Source organism: Thalassophryne amazonica, chromosome 3 (genome assembly GCF_902500255.1).
Source record: "Thalassophryne amazonica chromosome 3, fThaAma1.1, whole genome shotgun sequence".
In the NCBI taxonomy this organism is placed as follows: Eukaryota; Metazoa; Chordata; class Actinopteri; order Batrachoidiformes; family Batrachoididae; genus Thalassophryne; species Thalassophryne amazonica.
This window is the reverse complement of record NC_047105.1, coordinates 6,967,494-6,991,155: the sequence shown is the minus strand read 5'-3', so window position 1 is coordinate 6,991,155 and position 23,662 is coordinate 6,967,494. Positions and strand designations below refer to the sequence as shown.

The 23,662-nt window shown below is 41.9% G+C and overlaps 1 protein-coding gene across 1 annotated transcript; it reads right to left on the bottom strand.

Moving 5' to 3' along the window:
• Positions 1–14,958: 14,958 nt before the first annotated feature.
• On the bottom strand, positions 14,959–17,054 carry LOC117505856 (potassium voltage-gated channel subfamily A member 10-like). Its single transcript, XM_034165387.1, has one exon. It carries the CDS (start codon positions 16,904–16,906, stop codon positions 15,209–15,211), a length of 1,698 nt encoding a protein of 565 aa, XP_034021278.1. The 5' UTR covers positions 16,907–17,054; the 3' UTR covers positions 14,959–15,208.
• Between the last annotated feature and the right edge of the window lie 6,608 nt (positions 17,055–23,662).

The following is a 23,662-nucleotide window of genomic DNA, read 5'->3' as shown; positions in this document are numbered from 1 at the left end:
AGGCTTTTAAGGTGGCAGTAATTAAACCATTACTTAAAAAGCCATCACTTGACCCAGCTATCTTAGCTAATTATAGGCCAATCTCCAACCTTCCTTTTCTCTCAAAAATTCTTGAAAAGGTAGTTGTAAAACAGCTAACTGATCATCTGCAGAGGAATGGTCTATTTGAAGAGTTTCAGTCAGGTTTTAGAATTCATCATAGTACAGAAACAGCATTAGTGAAGGTTACAAATGATCTTCTTATGGCCTCAGACAGTGGACTCATCTCTGTGCTTGTTCTGTTAGACCTCAGTGCTGCTTTTGATACTGTTGACCATAAAATTTTATTACAGAGATTAGAGCATGCCATAGGTATTAAAGGCACTGCGCTGCGGTGGTTTGAATCATATTTATCTAATAGATTACAATTTGTTCATGTAAATGGGGAATCTTCTTCACAGACTAAAGTTAATTATGGAGTTCCACAAGGTTCTGTGCTAGGACCAATTTTATTCACTTTATACATGCTTCCCTTAGGCAGTATTATTAGACGGTATTGCTTAAATTTTCATTGTTACGCAGATGATACCCAGCTTTATCTATCCATGAAGCCAGAGGACACACACCAATTAGCTAAACTGCAGGATTGTCTTACAGACATAAAGACATGGATGACCTCTAATTTCCTGCTTTTAAACTCAGATAAAACTGAAGTTATTGTACTTGGCCCCACAAATCTTAGAAACATGGTGTCTAACCAGATCCTTACTGTGGATGGCATTACCCTGACCTCTAGTAATACTGTGAGAAATCTTGGAGTCATTTTTGATCAGGATATGTCATTCAAAGCGCATATTAAACAAATATGTAGGACTGCTTTTTTGCATTTACGCAATATCTCTAAAATCAGAAAGGTCTTGTCTCAGAGTGATGCTGAAAAACTAATTCATGCATTTATTTCCTCTAGGCTGGACTATTGTAATTCATTATTATCAGGTTGTCCTAAAAGTTCCCTAAAAAGCCTTCAGTTAATTCAAAATGCTGCAGCTAGAGTACTGACGGGGACTAGAAGGAGAGAGCATATCTCACCCATATTGGCCTCTCTTCATTGGCTTCCTGTTAATTCTAGAATAGAATTTAAAATTCTTCTTCTTACTTATAAGGTTTTGAATAATCAGGTCCCATCTTATCTTAGGGACCTCATAGTACCATATCACCCCAATAGAGCGCTTCACTCTCAGACTGCAGGCTTACTTGTAGTTCCTAGGGTTTGTAAGAGTAGAATGGGAGGCAGAGCCTTCAGCTTTCAGGCTCCTCTCCTGTGGAACCAGCTCCCAATTCAGATCAGGGAGACAGACACCCTCTCTACTTTTAAGATTAGGCTTAAAACTTTCCTTTTTGCTAAAGCTTATAGTTAGGGCTGGATCAGGTGACCCTGAACCATCCCTTAGTTATGCTGCTATAGACTTAGACTGCTGGGGGGTTCCCATGATGCACTGTTTCTTTCTCTTTTTGCTCTGTATGCACCACTCTGCATTTAATCATTAGAGATCGATCTCTGCTCCCCTCCACAGCATGTCTTTTTCCTGGTTCTCTCCCTCAGCCCCAACCAGTCCCAGCAGAAGACTGCCCCTCCCTGAGCCTGGTTCTGCTGGAGGTTTCTTCCTGTTAAAAGGGAGTTTTTCCTTCCCACTGTAGCCAAGTGCTTGCTCACAGGGGGTCGTTTTGACCGTTGGGGTTTTACATAATTATTGTATGGCCTTGCCTTACAATATAAAGCGCCTTGGGGCAACTGTTTGTTGTGATTTGGCGCTATATAAAAAAATTGATTGATTGATTGATCAGATCTGGATCAAACTTTGTCAGTTGATAAAGGATGCCATCCTGCATAATGATCTCAAATATGAAAGAAACATGATCTTTTTGACAGTTATGAAAATTCATTCAGTGTTACTTGAAAATTTAATCAGTTCTTGCCTATCAGAATATGAATCTTCAGCAAAAAATTTCATAACGATATATGAAAAATTGTGGGCTACAGGCTGTTCACAAACGAGCAGACAAACACACAAACAAGGGCAAAATCATAATCGGTATCAAAGATGATCTGAAAGATCTGGACCAAAGTTGAGCATTTAGAATCTAAGATCTGAGTCAAAGATCAGCATTCAGGATCAAAGCCCAGTATCAAAGATGACTGATCAAAATCAACAATCAGAATTAAAGTGGAGCAGTCAGGATCTAAAGAGCTAAGGTCAGCAACTGGGATTAAAGGTCAGCAATTAGGATCAAAGTTGACACTCAAAGATCAGTTGTCAGCACGATCAAAGTTGAGCATTTAGGATCTATGGTCAGGATAAAAGATCAAAGGCAAGCGATCAGGATCAAAAGATGGGCAATCATCAGTGATCAAAGATGACACAAACACCCCTTATTGTAATCACGAACGGCATTTGATAACAGATTTTGAAATACATGTTTTGTAAGACAAAATGTGTTAGATTGTTCCCCTTTCTCCTCTATTTGTATTTCAATCAGTGGAAAAAGGTATTTTTTAACATGTATGTTTTTCCAGCCATATCTTTATAATTTATTATTGCATAATGAAGAAATTCTTGCAGAGTCATTAAAAAGACATTCATTGTCTTTTTAATGACTGCATCAGTACAGGCTACTTTTTACATGTGTAATAAACACATATTTTCAAGATTGAAAGGTGACATGCATAAATATTATCAATTCTTATTTTCCACTCCTTTCACCATTATTGATCCAGCAGAGGTAATGACTTAACCTGTTACATGGATTCAAACGGTCATTACACAGTAGTATATATAGATGTATGTATAAGTCATTTCTCCTTATTACTGCATAGTATGTCATGCAGTATGAACGAGCAATAAAAGGCAAATAATGGTGTATTTCTAGATTCGATTTTACTCCCTGTAGTTGTCTTTACCACATAACAAATATATAGCAAATCTGACTATTCTTTACACACAAACAAATACGATTCCCCTGCCAATCGCTGATGATGCAATGCTGACAAAGTGCTTAAGTGATGTAGAAAAAGTATTTTCTGTGCAGCAACCTCATATACTTTTCAAAGGTTAGATTCACATTTTAACAATTGCAGCTGATTCTTGCATAATCATGTCCATTAACTTGAAAATATGCAATAACAACATGCCTAATAATAACAGTTAAACCAAACATGCAACTTCTGTACCTGTCCTATGGTAAACAGTTTTTTGTTCAATCACAGACTTGCAAATGGTGCCAAATGATTATCGCATAGATCTTGTTACACAGTGTCATATGGAGGAGTGCTGCTGAACGCCAGCTGGACGGTCACAGATTTGCTGAGGAGACAAAGTGTGCTGATGTGTTCTTGCCCTACACATTTGCCTTTCCCTTGAAAATCCTGCCAGGTTCTATTGGGATTTTGCTGAATATGACAAAAGTGGAGACTAACAGTGAAATCTGACCAAACTTAATGCGGTGATCAATGCCCCCCCGCCCAATCAGGATAAAATCCTTCACATAGACCCCCAAGAACAGAACTGTCAGATTTACAACTGTGCAAGTTCAATTATAATTTATATATGGGTGATTCTTAGACTACGGGCACTTATTATGTCCTTTGATCATATTGTATGAAAAACAGAAAAAAGGGGAAATTTCACACTTTTATAGTTATCTTTACAATGAAAGTGTTTTAAGAAATTTGTTCTACTAGTCTATGATGACTTTTTCACCTTTTTTCAGCATCATTATATGCAAATATTGCCGTTTTGTGCTTGTCCCACACCCAGACTTTTGACCTTCAATGATAAAAATGAATGGTAAAGAAACGTTTTTTTTCTAATGTTTTAAAATATCTCAATAAAATATCAGTAAAATAATCAAAACATAATTGGGGTATTCAATGTCATACAACAATTTTTTTTAAAAACAAAATGTAGTTGTCCCACACTATTGCCGTAATTTCCACCACAACACTGTAATGTCCCTAAACAGTTTGTATGAAAGATTGTTTGGGTAGTTTCTATGGAGATAAACAGTGACATCAGAGCACATGTATATAGCGCCAAATCACAACAAACAGTTACTCCAAGGCGCTTTATATTGTAAGGCAATGGTGTGGTGGAAATTACATTTACAAGGCCAATAGTGCCCGTAGTTAAAGAATCACCCATATAACGGCTGAGTGGATCCTTGTCATTTGATTGGTGCTTTGTATGTCACGTGACATGGATTATTCATCCCATTTGTGTTGCGTTGCATTTAGTGTGCAAATATGGTTCCACTTAGCATGCAAATTTGGTTCCATATGTTTTGTACCATTGCACGCTGTGAACCCCGCCCACACTAATTCTTCTAACACACACACACACATCATATCCACTATGCCATATGCCGTCTGGAGGCATTAAGAGCTGTTGGATGAAAAGCTGGACAAATTTCTGATGCAATTTTGGACAAATTTCTGACATAAAGTTTGTGTTGAACTGTTGATGTCAAAGCACCACGCCAAAATGCAAGTCCCTTTTCTGTTGTTTATAAATTCATATAATGTCAAATGACAAGCATCTGTTTTAGCCGTTATATAAAACAAATAATGAAAGTTTTTACATTGTTTCAATGGAACGAATATTTAATTCGGTGAGAGCAGGAATGTTCCATTCATCTCAGCTTCACCTCGTTGAATGAAACATTCCATCTTTCACCTCATGAAGTATTCCTACCATTGAACTCATAAACATTCATTATTTGTATAACATTTTCATAATGAACTATTTGTCTATATTACAAAGAAATCATCTTTTTACAGTAGTTTGTTTTTCAAATTCTGAGGTACAGGGGTACTTTCTGACAAGGATACTCCCATCTGATGTTTTCTCTAACATTACGGGGAGGTTATGGTCTAGTGGTTAAGGTGTTGGGTCCTTAAGTCCTTGAGTCCAGAAGATCATGGGTTCAAATCCCCGCCTGACTGGAAAATCACTAGGGGGCCTTGGGCAAGGCCTTTAATCTCCTATTGCTCCCGGTGTGTAGTGAGCACCTTGTATGGCAGCACCCTGACATTGGGGTGAATGTGAGGCATAATTGTAAAGCGCTTTGAGCGTCTGATGCAGATGGAAAAGCGCTATATAAATGCAGTCCATTTACCATTTATTATGGTACTAAAATTCGGTATATTGGCAGTATTACACTTGATACCACTATTTTAAAATTAAGACAAGATCTGTATACGTCTGAGTGAAATTGATTGGGATCATACATGCAGTGCAAAGTGCTGCAGAAATTGGCCTTAACTACAGTATAATAAAGTAGCAGTACTTGGGAGTATATTAGTATATCTGGTTACAGGTACAAGACATTTATCCCAATAGGTAGTTTTGATGGATACAGATACATTTCCACACATACCCAGTGGCAGTGGTGGGTACAGTTTCACTAATCCACTAACTGCTAATTAGCGAACATTTTCATTAGCAGATTAGCTTTTCAGCTAACCTTGAAAACCATCAGCAGACCAATTATCTTCCGCTTTAGTTCTGCTTACTTTCAGTCAGCTAACTTTTTTTTTTTGCTGGTAAAGTGAGTAAATTTAACGGTCAAAAACATTTGTAAACCCTAAAATCATGCATATTAGTTCCTGTTTATGAATGCAGAGAGCTAGCTAACACTTCCGGTTCAACATGCTGGTAAGACAACAAGAAGTTATACTGTGGACAAAAACGGTACGTAAGCAGCTCAAAAGTCAGTAATTTTATTTATTTTTCATGCATTTGTTTTGTGTTTGTGAACGCAATACGGGTGAGCTGCAGCTCCATTAACAGGTTACTTCTAATACTGCGATTTACTTTGGGGCTTATTTTTTATTTATTTTTCATGTGTTTGTGTTCGCCTTTGAATATACCCAGCAGCTAGGGTTGCCAACTCTCTGAAAAATAAATAAGGGACACCTCACCGCCAGGGCCGACTGGCCTACTGACCATTGCCTTCACCCTTCCCAGCGTCTGTGTGAAACGATTTTTAACCATTTGACTGACCCTGAATTTAGGTAGATGCATACATGCATTTGTTCTGATCTGAACACGTGGAAAACAAATTATTTAGCAATTTATTTTTAGTGCAAAATAAATTTTCACTCACAATTTAAATATGAGCATTCTGTCTTCTTTAAAAATAAATCTCTGTAGTGCTATTGCTTAACTTAAAATTGTATAAATTAACAACAACAAAAAAACAATAGAAAATTTGCATCATCCAAAACAATGTAACAGTGCACATTTACACATTTAGTGTAATAAAAAGTGCAAAAAATAAAGTCTGAAAAGTAAACAATACTGTTGTCGCGCACCTTTTCCACCCAGCCATTTTCCTTTTCTCATTCTCCCCTGTATTTTTGCATTCTTTTTTTTTTTTTTTGGAGGAGTAGTAACGACGTTACAGACATTGCTGTCCGTAGGCGTATCTGCAGTGCCAGTGTCGGTGTCTGTATCGATATCAGCCATGCTGCTTTGTTATTGTCGTCCAGCGACCGTCGTCGGCTCATGACGTCGGTATCTTCTTGCGAGCAGATGTCCCTCGACCAATGAGATAAGAGTGATTCTGTATTGTCAACTCGTGTCTGTCAGCTCATTGGTGAAAAGCAGGAGAGAGGCTGGGATCAAATTTACCGTAAGTTTCCATATAAAGCGCCAGTCAATTCCATTGACATTTTACAGACTTTTTGATTCTCACAGAAATACGGGACAAACTGCGTCCCATTTCAGGTCAATACAGAACGCACACTTTTATTTCCAAATAAGGGACGATTCCGTTTTTCAAGGGACGGTTGGCAACCCTACCAGCAGCCCCTGTGGTGCTTAAACCCAAAACTGGCTTATCAGTACTCAGCTGTGTACCGAGTCAATACTAAAAGTTAGCGGTAACTTCCACAAAATCTTTTGGTGGTTTAGCATTCTAAAAGTTAACTTTTCAGTTAGTGGTTCAATGGTTAGCAAAGCTAACTTTTCAGTTAGCTGTGCTCACCACTGCCCAGTGGTACTGAGTGTGTGGCGCTCTGACACCCTAAGGAGCTATGGCAGAACCAAGTAGTATTTACTATGTATTAACAATGTATTGTAGTACTACTTGAATGGTGAGGTAGTTTGACAGGTTTGACATTTTGTCCATGTGGCACTTTTTTCTTTGCATGATCTTTAGCAGTGCTTGAGTGCTGAGGAACCCGGTTAGAAGGCTAGAAGGCCAAGGGGGTGTCCATGTTTCACCTGGCTACGGCAAATAGGTAGTTACGTTAGAAACATGGCATTGGAGCCGTTGTCTGCCTGGTTGGTTGCCATTCAGGAACCAAGGCGGTTCTGTGGTGTCATGGATGCAGGGAAACATGTTACCAGCACATGCTCCCAGACTTCACTTGATGACTACTACAAGTACTACTGCTACTACTACTGCTACCTCAGTAGTGCCATGTGGTAGCTTCCGTGTTGATACCTACAGAGCTCTATTATCTTTGGTTTTTACTTTCTGGGGCACATGAGAGCTCGCTTTTCCTCACTATATTTCATTCTCCTTTTCCACCAAATTTCAAAATGCCGACATAAGTTCTATAGTACGAGGTCTGTCCGTAAAGTATAGGTCCTTTTTATTTTTTTCAAAAACTATATGGATTTCATTCATATGTTTTTACGTCAGACATGCTTGAACCCTCGTGCGCATGCGTGAGTTTTTCCACACCTGTCGGTGACGTCATTCGCCTGTGAGCACTCCTTGTGGGAGGAGTCGTCCAGCCCCTCGTCGGAATTCCTTTGTCTGAGAAGTTGCTGAGAGACTGGCGCGTTGTTTGATCAAAATTTTTACTAAACCTGTGAGACACATCGAAGTGGACACAGTTTGAAAAATTAAGCTGGTTTTCAGTGAAAATTTTAACAGCTGATGAGAGATTTTGAGGTGATTCTGTCGCTTTAAGGACTTTTCACGGTGCGAGACGTCGTGCAGCGCTGTCAGGCGGCGTCATCAGCCTGTTTCAAGCTTAAAACCTCCACATTTCAGGCTCTATTGATCTAGGACGTCGTGAGAGAACAGAGAAGTTTCAGAAGAAGTCGGTTTCAACATTTTATCCAGATATTCCACTGTTAAAGGAGATTTTTTTAATGAAAGACGTTCGGGCGAATTGCAGCGTCGGCTCGCAGCCGCCACGACGCTCCGCCACAGGAAAAACACCTCTGTTGGAAGCCTTAAGGACAAGTTGGAACATGTCCAGCTGTTAAACAATTTCTCATATACTCACTCCACTGAAAGCCATCAAAAGCCGCCTGGATTTTAACAAATGGTTATCAACACGGAGGTGTTTTTCCTGTGCCGCCACACCGCGCCGGCTGCGTCCCGACGCGCGGACCCGTGCGCACGTCTTTCATTAAAAATCTCCTTTAACAGTGGAATATCCAGATAAAATGCTGAAACTGACTTCTTCTGAAACTTCTCTGTTCTCTCACGACGTCCTGGATCAATAGAGCCTGAAATGTGGAGGTTTTAAGCTGACGACGGCGCCTGAGAGCACTGCGCGACGTCTCGCACCGTGAAAAGTCCTTAAAGCGACAGAATCACCTCAAAATCTCTCATCAGCTGTTAAAATTTTCACTGAAAACCAGCTTAATTTTTCGAACTGTGTCCACTTCGATGTGTCTCACAGGTTTAGAAAAAATTTTGATCAAACAAAGCGCCAGTCTCTCAGCAACTTCTCAGGCAAAGGAATTCCGACGAGGGGCTGGACGACTCCTCCCACAAGGAGTGCTCACAGGCGAATGATATCACCGACAGGCGTGGAAAAACTCACGCATGCGCACGAGGGTGCAAGCATGTCTGACGTAAAAACATATGAATGAAATCCATATAGTTTTTGAAAAAAATAAAAAGGACCTATACTTTACGGACAGCCCTCGTATATAACAATATAAACATTTTTGCATTGTTATTTTATTTTTTTATTTTATTTTTTTTACAAAACCACTCATCAAGTAGTAGTCCTACAATACATTACTCACCACATGGTGCTACTGGGTTAAATGTCGGAGCGCAACTGTGCGGAAATGTCTCATACCTGCATAAGGATTCTAGGCATTGTAGGCCAGACATTACTGTGCTATATCCTGCATATATTTCACCCAGCTTCATGCTGTTACTACAAACAGTAAAACATCTATTTGCATCTTGTCATCGTAAACTTCACTTGTGCGTTGCTTTGCATTTTATTTGTTTACTTCCAAACATTGCTGCATAGCTTCTTCTGCTGAACATTAGCAGTTAATGAGATGCAAATTATTTAGATTTATTATACCAACATACTGTGTTTCAGAACTTGAGAATAAAGCTTTTTCATAATGTTTAAGACAACTGAGGATACATTTCCCACATGGGGATTTTTATATACAGAAAAAAAAGACCTGGAAACTGCAAATAAAGGATTCTACACGATTTGGTGTTCGCGAAACAAAGAAACACAAGCCTGGAAATGCATCTGATTCTGTTGTAAACATCAATATGTTGAGCAGTGTCAGAGATTTGTCAGGTAATTTCATCCTCAACCCGTACAGAAAGCAGTACTGGTATTTCATTATCGGTAGAATTTCCAAGCACAATGTAAAGAACTCCAAAAACAGAAAGATACAGTTGTATGCAAAAGTTTGGGCATCCCTGGTGATTTTCATGATTTTCCTTTATAAATAATTGGTTGTTTGGATCAGAAATTTCAGTTCATTATATCATATTACAGATGAACACAGTGATATTTGAGAAGTGAAATGAAGTTTCTAGGATTTACACAAAGTGTGCAATAACTCTTTAAAAAACAATAGGCAGGTGCATAAATTTGGGCACCCCAACAGAAAAAATACATCAATATTTAGTAGATCCTCCTTTTGCAGAAATAACAGCCTCTAAACGGTTCCTATAGCTTCCAATAAGAGTCTGGATTCTGGTTGAAGGTATTTTGGACCATTCTTCTTTACAAAACATCTCAGGTTTGTTGGTTTCTGAGCATGGATAACCCGCTTAAAATCACACCACAGATTTTCAATAATATTCAGGTCTGGGCACTGAGATGGCCATTCCAGAACATTGTACTTGTTCCTCTGAATGAATGTCTTAGTAGATAAAGACAAAGATGGATGATGAGCTCGAAGCAGCACTTGGTGACACGATGAGTGGTAACGCTAGTGGAAAGTTGAAGATTCTGAAAAACGCAATATATGAGTATGGCAAAGGAAACTTCGGCACCATGGAAAAGAAAGACAAGACTGACAAAGCATCCAAGAGAAGCAGGCGCCAAGAAGAGATACATTCTCTGCGGAAGGAGCTACGCCAGTTAAAACGATGGAAACAAGCTGACATCGTGCAAAAGAATGGATTGGACGAGCTTCGAGATCAGCTCAGACGAAGACTCAAGGCACTGAGGAAAGCGGAAAAGCTGCGCCTAAAGCGGAAATTTCGAGCACAGCAAAGACGGAAATTTTTCCAAGACCCATTCCGCTTTACGAAAGACCTGTTTAGCCAGGCGAAGTCAGGGACGCTTGATGTACCACAAGAAGATCTAGAAAGTCATTTGAAAGCTACGTACTCGGATCCATGGCGAGAAGAGGAGATTGGGGATGTTGAGGGACTAGTCCGACCGACTGAGCTGTCTGTGCCTTTCGACCTCTCACTACCAAGGCTGGCCGAAGTAGAAGCGTTTCTACGAAAGTCCCGTGCCGCGTCATCTCCTGGCCCGAGTGGTGTTTCGTATAAAGTCTTCAAGTACTTTAAGAAGCTGAGGAAGCGATTGTGGCTATTGTTGCGGCAGTTATGGCATAGAGAGATTGTTCCTCCGTCATGGAACAAGGCTGATGGCATCTACATACCAAAATGCACAGATGCAAGTGGTATTGGTGATTTCCGCCCGATTTCGCTTTTAGACATCGATGGTAAAGTTCTGCTTGGTGTACTTGCCGCTAGAGTGACGAAGTTCCTGATGGCAAACGGGTATATCGACACATCAGTCCAAAAAGCGGGCATCCCCGGGTTTCCAGGATGCGTTGAACATTCGGCGATGATTTGGAATACGATACAGGAGTCGAAGAAGAACAAGTCGGACTTATCGGTTCTGTGGCTCGACCTTGCCAACGCGTACGGCTCAGTTCCACATGCATTTATACGATTTGCCATGGAGTTCTTTCACGTCCCTGCAAAGCTGACGAGGTTTGTCGATGCGTACTACGCAGGATTCAAGATGCGGTTTACAACTGTGAGCTACACGACGAACTACCAGTCACTTGAAGTTGGCATACCCATGGGTTGCACTATATCGCCGATACTATTCGTTATGGCCATGGAAGTCCTTGTAAGAGCTTCTCGTGTAGGACGAGGGGTAGAGATTGCTCCTGGACAAGAACTACCACTAATACGCGCGTTCATGGACGACCTTACGTTGCTTCATTCATCTACAGAAGATGCGGAAAGGACGCTTGATAGATTAGCTGTTTTGGCAGGATGGTCTCGAATGAAGTTCAAAGCCAAGAAGTCCCGTAGCTTGACACTGAAGAAAGGACGGATCACTGACGTACACTTCCAGATCGGGGATGAGGTGATACCAACTGTTTCAGAAGAAACTGTAAAGAGTTTAGGTCATTGGTACACTAAAGCACTTCGAGATACAGATAGAGTAGGGGAGGTCAACCAGCAGCTATTTGATGGATTGGAAAGTATAGAGAGGAGTGGTCTACCTGGAAACCTGAAGTTGTGGTGTCTGAAGTTTGGCCTGTTTCCTCGGCTGATGTGGCCCCTGATGGTCTACGAGATCGCTATGACCAATGTTGAGAAGATGGAAAGGAAAGTGTCTGTTCGAATTTGGAAGTGGCTTGGCGTTCCACCTTGTTTGATGAATGTGAGTTTTTACAGTCACAACACAAAGCTGCTACTGCCCCTGTCAGCCCTAACCAAAGAATTCAAAGTCGAGAAATGCCGCTTGTTCATGACTCTGCGCGATTCAGAAGACCCAGTGGTGCGAAATATTGTTCCTGACGTGAAGACTGGACGGAAGTGGTGCGCTGTGTCGCACGTTGAGGAGATGGAACAACGATTGAGGCACAGAGATATTGTTGGAGCTGTTCAGTCCGGACGCGCGGGACTGGGTATGCAAAGGATGCAGTTCTTTGAAAGTTCGACGGCTAAGGAGAGACGAGTTCTTGTCAGTGATGAGATCAGGAAAGACGAAGATCGGATGAGGATATCAAGAGCCGCTGGAATGGTACAGCAAGGTCAATGGACTGGATGGGAAGAAGTGGAAACAAGAAAGCTACGATGGAGAGATATTTGGTCCATGGATGCCTTGATGCTATGATTCTTGGTAGGGTCCGTGTACGACGTGTTACCATCACCACACAATCTATGCAAGTGGAAGAAGATTGAGAGCGATAAGTGTTTGTGCGGCGAAGTGGGATCACTAAGGCATATACTATCTGGTTGTAAGAAGAGCCTTGTTGAAGGGAAGTATACTTGGCGACACAATCAAGTACTTCGAGTTATTTCGAATGCGCTGAAAGCTGAGGTTATGCGTGTGAACAGTCGTGAGGATAGTATTGTTGGTGTGAAGAATGTTATATGTTTTATAAAGGAAGGTCAAAAAAAGACGTCAAGTTCGGAGCGAACATCACCGCGTGGTCTTTTGTCAAGCGCCTTGGACTGGAAATGCGAGGTTGACCTCGATGAGAAGCTGATATTTCCCGCAGAGATCTCAGCAACGAACCTGCGCCCCGATATCCTGATATGGTCAAGATCGAGTAAAATACTACTGATAGCGGAGCTCACTGTACCGTGGGAAGAAAATGTAGAGAGTGCCTGTGAGTTAAAGACGACGAAATACGCTGAGTTAGTGGAAGATTGCAAGAGAGGAGGCTGGAAAGCCCACATGTTTACTGTCGAGGTTGGGTGCCGAGGGTTTGCCGGGAAATCACTGGGTTATTTCCTGCACAAGATCGGTATGTCTTGTATGGAAGAAGGTGAAGATTGTTGATGAAGTGTCAACGGCTGCATTACTTGTGTCATTATCAATCTGGCAGCGTTTCAAAGCTGACCGGGGTGGTGTCTGACACTGCTGGCCCCACTCACCCATTTGGTCGTTCTAGGTTAAGGGGCCGAAACGACCGGGTGAGATTCCTAGCTGATGCCGGTCAGTGAAAGCGCAATAACATCTTGCGTTTCGATTCTTCTATGCTAGGTTAAGGGGCCGAAACGACCGGGTGAGATTCCTAGCTGATGCCAGTCAGTGAAAGCGCAATAATATCTTGTGTTTCGATTCTTCTGAGCAGTGTTTAGGGTTGTTGTCTTGTTGAAAGATCCAGCCCCGGCGCAACTTCAACTTTGTCACTGATTCTTGAAAATTGTTCTCAAGAATCTGCTGATATTGACTGGAATCCATGTAACCCTCAACAAGATTCCCAGTACCTGCACTGGCCACACAGCCACACAGCATGACGGAACCACCTCCAAATTTTACTGCAAGTAGCAAGTGTTTTTCTTGGAATGCTGTGTTCTTTTTCAGCCATGCATACCGCCCCTTATGTCCAAATAACTCAATTTTAGTTTCATCAGTCCACAGCACCTTATTCCAAAATGAAGCTGGCTTGTCCAAATGTGCTTTAGCATACCTCAAGCAACTCTCTCTGTGGCGTGTACACAGAAAAGGGTTCCTCTGCATTACATCATCATACAACATCTCTTTGTGCAAAGTGTGCTGTATAGTTGAACGATGCACAGAGACACTATCTGCAGCAAGATCATGTTGTAGGTCTTTGTTGTAGATGGTCTTCTCACCATCCTTCGCTTCAGCTTATCTGAGATTTTTCTTGGCCTGCCACCTCGGGCCTTAACTAGTACTGTGCCTGTGGTCTTCCATTTCCTCTATGTTCCTCACAGTGGAAACTGACAGCTGAAATCTCTGAGATAGCTTTTTTTGTATCCTTCCCCTAAAACATGATGTTGAACAATCTTTGTTTTCAGGTCATTTGAGAGTTGTTTAGAGGCACCCATGTTGCCACTCATTAGAAGAGATGCAAAGAGGGGAAACATTTGCAAATGGCCACCTTAAATACCCTTTCTCATTATTGGATTCACCTGTGTAAGGAGGTCAAGGGTCAATGAGCTTACGAAACCAATTCTGTGTTCCAATAATTAGTGTTACATGTATTCAAATCAATAAAATGACAAGGGTGCCCAAATTTATGCACCTGCCCAATTTTGTTTAAATAATTATTGCACACTTTCTGTAAATACTAGAAACTTCATTTCACTTCTGAAGTATCAGCGTGTTTGTCTGCTATATGATATATTTAACTGAAATTTCTGATCCAAACAACCAATGATTTATAAAGGAAAATCATGAAAATTATCAGGGGTGCCCAAACTTTTGCATACAACTGCATTTGTAGCTTGGATTCCTGTGCTTCACTTTCTATGTAGTTGTTGTGTTAGCCTTTGGAATACTTAATTATGCTATTTTGGACATTCAGCTTCTGATAAATATATCGGTATTAGTGAATCCCTTGTCGCTGTGTTATTATTACATTTTGACACATCCACAAGCAAACAGATAATTTGTGTAAAGGCTATCTCATCAATACAGAGCCTAGTATTAATACTGTAATAATGTGTGTAAATGTTGACGTTTGGAGTAAAAACACTCTAAACATGCCTGAAGTACAAAACAGTGGAGAGAATGAAATTTTTTATCATTACTGGGTATATTTCATCTAGCCATCCAACCAGTTTTATGACCTGCTTGTTCCAGTCAAGGGGTCTTGGGGGTTGAAGCGGGAGGCTGCTAGGAGCCCATCCCACCAGTCAATGAGGAAGAAGTGGTGGTCACCCCGGGCAATCCACCAGTCCATTGCAGGGCCAACACATATAGACAGACAACCACATTCACACACTCACTCACATCTACAGTCAATTTCGAGTCACCAGTTCACCTAACCTGTACGTCTTTGGAAGTGGGAGGAGGCCAGAGAGCTCGGAGGGAACCCAGGCAAACACAGGGAGAACATAAGTATTCCACGCAGAAAGGACCAAGTCCAGAAGGAACCCTGAGCCTTCAGTGAGGCAACACTGCTCACCACTATGTCACTGTGCTGCCTGGGAAGATTTCACTAGTCCTTTATTTTATGCCTTCCGTGGATGTAAAATAACTTTAACACTGCATGCCATTTTTCACACTCTGCCAGGTACCATTGCTTTTGCTTAGTGAAGGTGTGCTTCCATACTTGTTTGGGGCTGAATTTTTTTGTGCGGCCTCCACTGCAGCATCCATGATGTGCTTCTCCTCTTGCTCAGTCTCGCGGTGGTAAAAGTAGTTAAAGTTTGAGACAATGACAGGGACAGGCAAGGCAATGGTCAAAACACCAGCGATGGCGCAAAGGGTCCCGACCATTTTGCCTCCCATGGTGATGGGGCACATGTCGCCATATCCCACTGTTGTCATTGTCACCACGGCCCACCAGAAGCCATCAGGGATACTAACAAACTGCGTCTGGGGCTCATCCACTTCTGCAAAATAGATGGCACTTGAGAACAGGATGACTCCTATAAAAAGGAAAAAGATGAGCAGTCCGAGTTCCCTCATACTGGCCTTTAAGGTCTGTCCTAAGATTTGAAGCCCTTTAGAGTGTCGGGATAGTTTGAAAATTCTAAAAACTCTCACAAGACGAATGATTCGTAAGATTGCCAGGGACATGTTCTGACTTGAGTTCACATCTTCATCCGCGCTAGTAGCCAGCTCTGTTCCTAGGGTTACAAAATAGGGAATTATAGAGACTATGTCAATGATATTCATGATGTTATTGAAGAATTCACTTTTGCTCGGGCAGACCACAAAACGGACACCAAATTCAAAGCAGAACCAAATGATGCAAATTGTCTCTACAATGAAGAAAGGATCTGTGAAATATGCCAGCAGAGCTTTCATGGCAGGGGTAGAACCACCTTGGGTCCCATTGATGGTTGCTGTTTCACCTGGGAATGAGTCGGTGTCTTCTCTGAACTCTGGCAGGGTTTCTAAGCAAAAAATGAAGATGGAAATGACAATGACAAAGACTGAAACCAAAGCTACTGCTCTTGCTGCGCTGGAGCTCTCCGGGTATTCAAACAGGAGCCAGAAGTGCCGTTGGAGTTCACTGGTGGGCAAAAGGACCTCTGGCTCTTTGATAAAACCTTCATCTTCACGAAACTGCTCCATTGCTTCATGACCCAACTCATAGAAAACTATTTCATTCGCAAAAACATCTAAGGGGACATTGGCCGGTCTGCGGAGTCTTCCTCCTGATTGGTAGTAGTAGAGAATACCATCAAAAGATGGGCGGTTTCTGTCAAAAAAGTACTCATTTCTCATTGGGTCAAAGTAACTTATTCTCTTCATGGGGTCACCAAGCAGTGTGTCTGGGAACTTATTCAGAGTGCTGAGCTGGGTCTCAAACATCAGACCCGAAATATTGATGACAACTTTTTCATCTTTTTCTTCCGCATATGTCTTTTCAAACAGATCTTCATTCTCATAGTAATCCTTAGCCATCTTACTGAAGACACTGTCTGCAGGTGACTCACTGTTGATCAGAAGCTTCAGGTTGGACATCAGACTACCACTGCTGGAGTTTGCTTTCGTGGTCAGAGTGGGCGGTGTGGCCGGCGTGGCGGGTGATAACCCCTCTTGGCTGCTATGATGCCTCCTTCGCCCTCTGTGCGGAGACTGATTAGGAGATGGCAGACGGTGGATCAGCAGATTCTGATCAGGAGCCTCTGAGGTAGGAGAAGTTGGGTACCCGGAGTCATTTGGGTCACCCAGGTTGATGCCAACATCATCCATGTTCTCAAAATTGACAAGGGGCACCTCCATTGTAGGCCTTGTTTCGCGGCGCTGCTTTGTCTGTCAAGTTGGTTCAGGTGTAGTCGACACAGCAGACAACCAGCGCCACGCTGAAGATCCTGGCAGGGCCGCCTTCCTCCGGGTTCTCATTCAGACAGCTGTTTTCTGCTTTTGGGTTTCAGCAGCCTGAAAATATATATAAAAAAGATTTTCTCAAATACAGCAGTATACCACTTTTGTCAGCTGGTGATTGCATCAGCACCAGAGTTTGTGCTTGTGTAGTCATTTTTTTTCCCTCCTCGTTTTCTCCCATGACGTATAAAAAAACACAAACTCTGCACGTTTTACTCTGACAGTGCTTACATGGAGTGCGAGTTGGATTATTGATGATCATGAACAAAAAAAAAAAGACTGGTTTCTGAATGTAAAAATAATTGAAAGTCCCAATTGTTCCCGTTCACATGTTCAGTGCTTTTCATTAATTAAGGTTTGACTGTCAGTTTCTATCCAGTGACACAACTAATCAAGTCTGGCCCTGCAGAATTACATTTACTTTATCTCTAAGTAAGTAGCTCTTTATCATTCCATTAGTCTGTTTCAGACAGGTAACCAAATCCTGGCACACGCTTTAAGCTCTAACCTCTGGGTCCAATTGACACCGCCGACTCTACGCACTCATCTGGTTCTATTACAACTTGCACTGTAGCAGACGGCATAACAAAGCAGGATATAGAATGATTGCTTACGCACGGACAGCACGATTAGCAATGCAGAAATAAATAACTAAATATAGAGCCACGGCTTATACTTTGAACTGTTTCTAAAAGCACATTTGATGAAAGTGAAAGGAACTGCTGGCTGCTTGTTTCCCCCCAAAAGCAGTTAAAGAATGATTTGACAATGAAAACCAAAAGATCCAGTGTCAGTATTACTGTCAGCGAAAAAGTGTAAAGCCAAATCCAGCTTATGCACTATACTCACCCATATCCTCAGAAAATATTGCCGTACCCTTTATTCCCAGCCTGCCGCCTCCGCTCCGATCCCCCTTTCTGCCCTCACTTGATTCCTTCCCAAAACTCACAATCAGGAGTGTCTGTAGCTCTATTAAAGAGCTCCCATTGGGTAATTTAATAGCCTGTAAGAAACCAGAGATGGTAGACGTATGCACACACACACAAGGTGCACATCACACAAACAAGCACACACACACAGGCAGGCAGGCCCTGCATTTTGAACGTTGGGGTCACCTGCCTTTGTTCTTTCCACTCCCTCCTCCGTCACTGGACAAGTGAGGGCGTAAAGGTAAACCTCTGATAGGAGTTTTGCGAGGGAGGAGTCAGTAGCTGTTTGACGAGGCAAAGACGGAGTGGCACCCGTTGTTTCCCTCTTTCCTGCAGCGTAAGCACTAACATGCAAGTTTGTCCAGTCCACCCTCACCTTTGGATTCGTCCTGTCTTCTCCCTATGGTACCTGCAGCAGGACACCTCTGCACAAAGGCATCATTGTCTTTCTCTCGTTCACATTCTCATTTGCAGCACATAATAGCCACAATCATGTGCATCCTAATTATTTTCTCACATTCTCTTAACATTTTATGTCAGCCAGACACGATGCAGTGATGTCATACGAGTGTCAGAATGGTAGAGAAGTGTTGGAGAGTGTGTGGAGTAACTATACGTTATCAACATGCATGTTGGTGGATGAAACTGTCCTGCAGCACTTTGAGCATGTAAGAAACAAAAAAATGTAATGACACAACAACTTGTGGCCAAAGTTCACTGGACGTCTATAAAGAATTTGTGTGACTGTGTAACTGAAACATCAAAAATAAGACGTGTGGTGGGAAAAGTTGTGCGCCTATAAAGCACTTTACTTCCAAAGTGCAAACGTGTCCACACCCATGCCACAGAGTGCCCAGAGAGAGGACAAAATAGAAAATAATCTATAGCACTTAAAATGCTATTGTATGTGCATGATGTGGTTCATTAAAATGTATCATTCTTGCAGTACATGTGGCCAAGACAGTGGAAAGGTTGAGGTGCTGACTGACAACCTTCTCTGTTAAGCCCCGTTCACAACGGGCCAACGCAGAGTTACCCGGCGTGAAATGTGACGTACCAACTACGATGAGCGTATGGAGCCCTACGCCGAGGGATGCAAAGGGGTCCACGAAGTGGATGCAAAAAATTTAACGTTTAATTTTTTCACAAACTTGTGGTGTAGAGCACCACACGCAGTGCTCTACGCACGTCTATACAACACTCCGCTACTGTATGTCTACACAACAGTGCACGACTGCACACCATGCCTCCGCAATTGTACAGAGCTTTCACATCCACTATAACTCCTCACAGACGGATTGCCAGTGAGAGGACATGTCCACGTCCACTATAACGGATCGCGCACATGATCGCCGACTGCAGCTCAGCCTTCACCTCCTCAAGTTTTCTCACGATTGTGACACATTCAATAAAGTCCATTAACTCACAGATATAATGTATTCTGACTTTTGCGATGTATCACATCCATCTGCATGTCCAGGCAGTCTGTAAAAACAGCGTCATGGAGCCAAGCTTCTCCCCCTGCGTGCAACTTATGCAGCCACTCCTGCGTACTCGATACACAGCACAATGCAACTCCACGCACACCCGATGTGAAAGGGGCTTTACCAAACAAACTATTTTTGTTCATTAAATGTTTATCAGTGTTTGTTAATGTCCATGTAGACATCCAATAATGCATTCTCTCATACAGGGTATCATTTTCTATCTCAGTTATCTGTGCACACCATGCAACTTGGCACAGGAGATACGCTTATCGTGTTTACACAAGCTAATCAAACATGGGGTGTTACTGTATCTGTTTGAACACAATAGCTGTTTGAGTGCTCAACAAAATGCAGCCTCATTACATATTTATTTCTCATCTGAGCTCTGCATGGAACACAGATGGGACAGCCTGTGCCAGGTGTTTCCCCGAGTCCTTCCTGGTGTCTTGTTTTGTCATTTCATCGCAGCTGTGTGAAGCCATCCTTGATGACATCTGGAACAAATAAACCAGCCCAGTCTCACATTTATTTTTTTTTTAACCTTCAGTCACGAAATGATTAAAATTTTCATGACAGGTTTTTTTTTTTTTTTTTAAACTTACTATTACTAACTCTACTCCTACCCCCAACCCTAACCATAACCACGGAATGAATTAGAATGAATTTGTGCTGCCATGATGAAATTTTTGCACTTTTCATGACAATATGACAAACCAACAGATTAATGTATATTTCGTGTTGCTGTCCTGGGGGAGTTGTGGACTCTCATCTGCTTAAGGCTATGTAATCCTGAGATGTGCCCCCGTACTAACATATAGGACGTACTTGAAGGACAGCCAGGCATTTCATTTACTCCAACATAAACTAGTATTATGCTGGCACCGGCCATAAACAATACTTGAATTTGCTTTAAGGGAAATATGACATTTTTTAACTAGGTGCCTATTTTTAAATGTTTTTAAATTGAACTTTTAGACATGTTATGTTGCTCATTGACATTTAACTTGTATGGACTTAGTCAAGAGTTGCAGCGCTGTGGCCAAGGAGTGCTATGGTAAGGAGCTGCCTTTCTAATTGCTCATTTTAAACATTTTATTTTCATAAGGATCTGCTCCATGCTTCCTAACACTTGTGTTGTTTACCAATGAAGTAGTGACATCTTTGTATTGACAAAGTCATGGCTGAATACGAGATCTGTCCGTAAAGTATAGGTCCTTTTTATTTTTTTCAAAAACTATATGGATTTCATTCATATGTTTTTACGTCAGACATGCTTGAACCCTCGTGCGCATGCATGAGTTTTTCCAACCTGTCGGTGACGTCATTCGCCTGTGAGCACTCCTTGTGGGAGGAGTCGTCCAGCCCCTCGTCGGAATTCCTTTGTCTGAGAAGTTGCTGAGAGACTGGCGCTTTGTTTGATCAAAATTTTTTCTAAACCTGTGAGACACATTGAAGTGGACACGGTTTGAAGAATTAAGCTGGTTTTCAGTGAAAAGTTTAACAGCTGATGAGAGATTTTGAGGTGATTCTGTCACTTTAAGGACTTCCCACGGTGCGAGACGTCGCTCAGCGCTCTCAGGCGGCGTCATCAGCCTGTTTCAAGCTGAAAACCTCCACATTTCAGGCTCTATTGATCCAGGACGTCGTGAGAGAACAGAGAAGTTTCAGAAGAAGTCGGTTTCAGCATTTTATCCGGATATTCCACTGTTAAAGGAGATTTTTTTTAATGAAAGACGTGCGGACGGGTCCGCGCGTCGGGACGCAGCCGACGCGGCGCGGCGGCACAGGAAAAACACCTCCGTGTTGATAACCATTTGATAAAATCCAGTTGGCTTTTGATGGCTTTCAGTGGAGTGAGTATATGAGAAATTGTTTATCAGCTGGAGATGTTCCAACTTGTCCTTAAGGCTTCCAACAGAGGTGTTTTTCCTGTGGCGGAGCGTCGCGGCGGCTGCGAGCCGACGCTGCAATCCGCCCGCACGTCTTTCATTAAAAAAATCAGATTGACCATTTGAATTTGATGTTTTCCCATGTTTATTTTAACCACGTCAGGAACAGCTGCAGCCTGCAACTGTAGATTGTTGTCTTCCTACACAGATGTTTCAGTAACAATAATTATTGCTGTATAATACACATTTTTACCCTCATTTGGTAAAATCTAAATATTAAGATTTGCATTACGCACAAGAACGAGGTGTCAGAATCCAACCCCTTTTCTGCATCAAGACACCTGGGCAATGGATCAAGCAGGGGATTGCCTGTTGGGGTGAAATATAGTGGAGACCTTATGTACCCCATGGACACTACAATAGCCATGAAGGGCCAACAGGAACCCTGAACATGAGATGGCGAACGGGACTCTGGTGAAACAAGAAGTCCTCAGCAGCAGATGAGGGTGGGGAGGTGTTGGCTTGTAACCCAACGGCTGTGAAAGTGGATGATGGCTGCAGCAGGTCCTTAGACCCTGATCATTTGGGATTTCCCAGAAATCAGCCCAAGCTAAGTCTCTGTCAAGGACCATGTGTTTGTTGGTATGCACTGACATTCCCAGCTTAAACAAACACATGTACAGACATCTCTACATCAACCCTGAATGTAGATTTCCTATCTTCAGTGTTTGGAACATTCTGTTCTTGCAGTGACAAAGGTTGCCTGTTGGGGGCACTAAGCGCAAGAGCACATAAAGCTGTGACTGCAAGGCAGGTGGCGCAGAAGGGATGTGATACAGAGCGGAGCAGGTGTATTTTATTGACAGTCCTGTTAATAAATGTCTTATAGTTCCAGTGAAGCTTCTTCGTTTCTTCAAGTTTACAAACCTAAACTGAGCTGTACACGACACTATCCTGTATGGTAATTGATGATGAGATGATCTTCCTTGCCACCGAGGGATTGGCAAGATATACAGCGGGTAAAATGAGTATTGAACACGTTGCTATTTTTCTCAGTAAATATATTTCTGAAGGTGGTATTGACATGAAGTTTTCACCAGATGTCCATAATAACCCACATAATCCACACATACCAAAGAAATCAAACCATAGATGCCCATAAATTAAGTTTTGTGTGACAATATGAAATGACACAGGAAAAAAGTATTGAACACCTGAAAAAAGTGAGGTGCAAAAAGACAAAGTCACAACACCAGCTGAAATCCATCAGTAATTAGAAAGCAATCCTGCCCCTTGTCAGTGCAAATTAATATCAGCTGGTTCAGTCCCAACTGATGGGTAAAAGCATTGGTTGCAGAAGGATTTCTGAACTTCTGAATGTTCCAGTGAGCACTGTCAGGGCAGTAATCCGGAATTGAAAAGAAAATCATCATACACCAGCCATGACCAGATGCTCCTCGCAAGATTTCTGACAGAGGAGTTTCCCAAGAGCCAAGGACCACTTGTAGTGCACTTCAGAAAGACCTGGAATTCACAGATACAATTGTTTTTCAAAACAAAATCAATAAGTAATGCACTCAACAGCTATGGCCTGTATGCGCGTTCACCAGGTAAGATTCCATTGCTGAAGAAAAAGCATGTTGAAGCTTGTTTAACGTTTGCTGCACAACATTTAGACAAGCTTGTGAAATACTGGGAGGATGTAGTCTGGTCAGATGAGACCAAAACTGAACTCTTTGGATGTCATAGGACACACCATAAATGGCACTACACATCACCTCAAAAACACATTACCAACAGTTACGTTTGGAGTGAGGAACATCATGGTGTGGGGCTGTTTTTCAGCAGACAACACAGGCAAACTTCATATAACTGGAGGAAGGATAAATTAAAAATGTACCAAGACATTCTTGATAAAAATCTACCAGGATGATGAAAATGAAACGAGAGTGGACATTTCAGAAAGGCAATGATCCCAAACACACAGTCAAGGAAATTCTCAGTTGGTTTCAGAAAATGAAAATAAAGCTGGTGGAATGGCCCAGCCAATCACCTGACTTGAATCCTATAGAAAATCTATGGAAAGAACTAAAGGTCAGAGTTTATAGAAGAGGTCCACAGAACCTTCAAGATTTGAAGACTGTTTGTGTGGAAGAATGGGCAAAAATCACACCTGAGCGATGCATGTGACTAGTTTCTCCATGCAGGAGGTGTGTTGAAGCTTCATTACCAACAAAGGCTTTTGTATGAAGTATTAAATACATTTCAGTAAGTGTTTTCAGTAGTTTTTCCTTGTGTCATTCTATGTTATTACACATAACCTAATTTCTGTACTTATTTGTTTTGGAT

Coding starts and splice junctions, on each gene's coding strand:
- LOC117505856 (XM_034165387.1), bottom strand. CDS start 16,906: ATGGAGGTGCCCCTTGTCAATTTTGAGAACATGGATGATGTTGGCATC.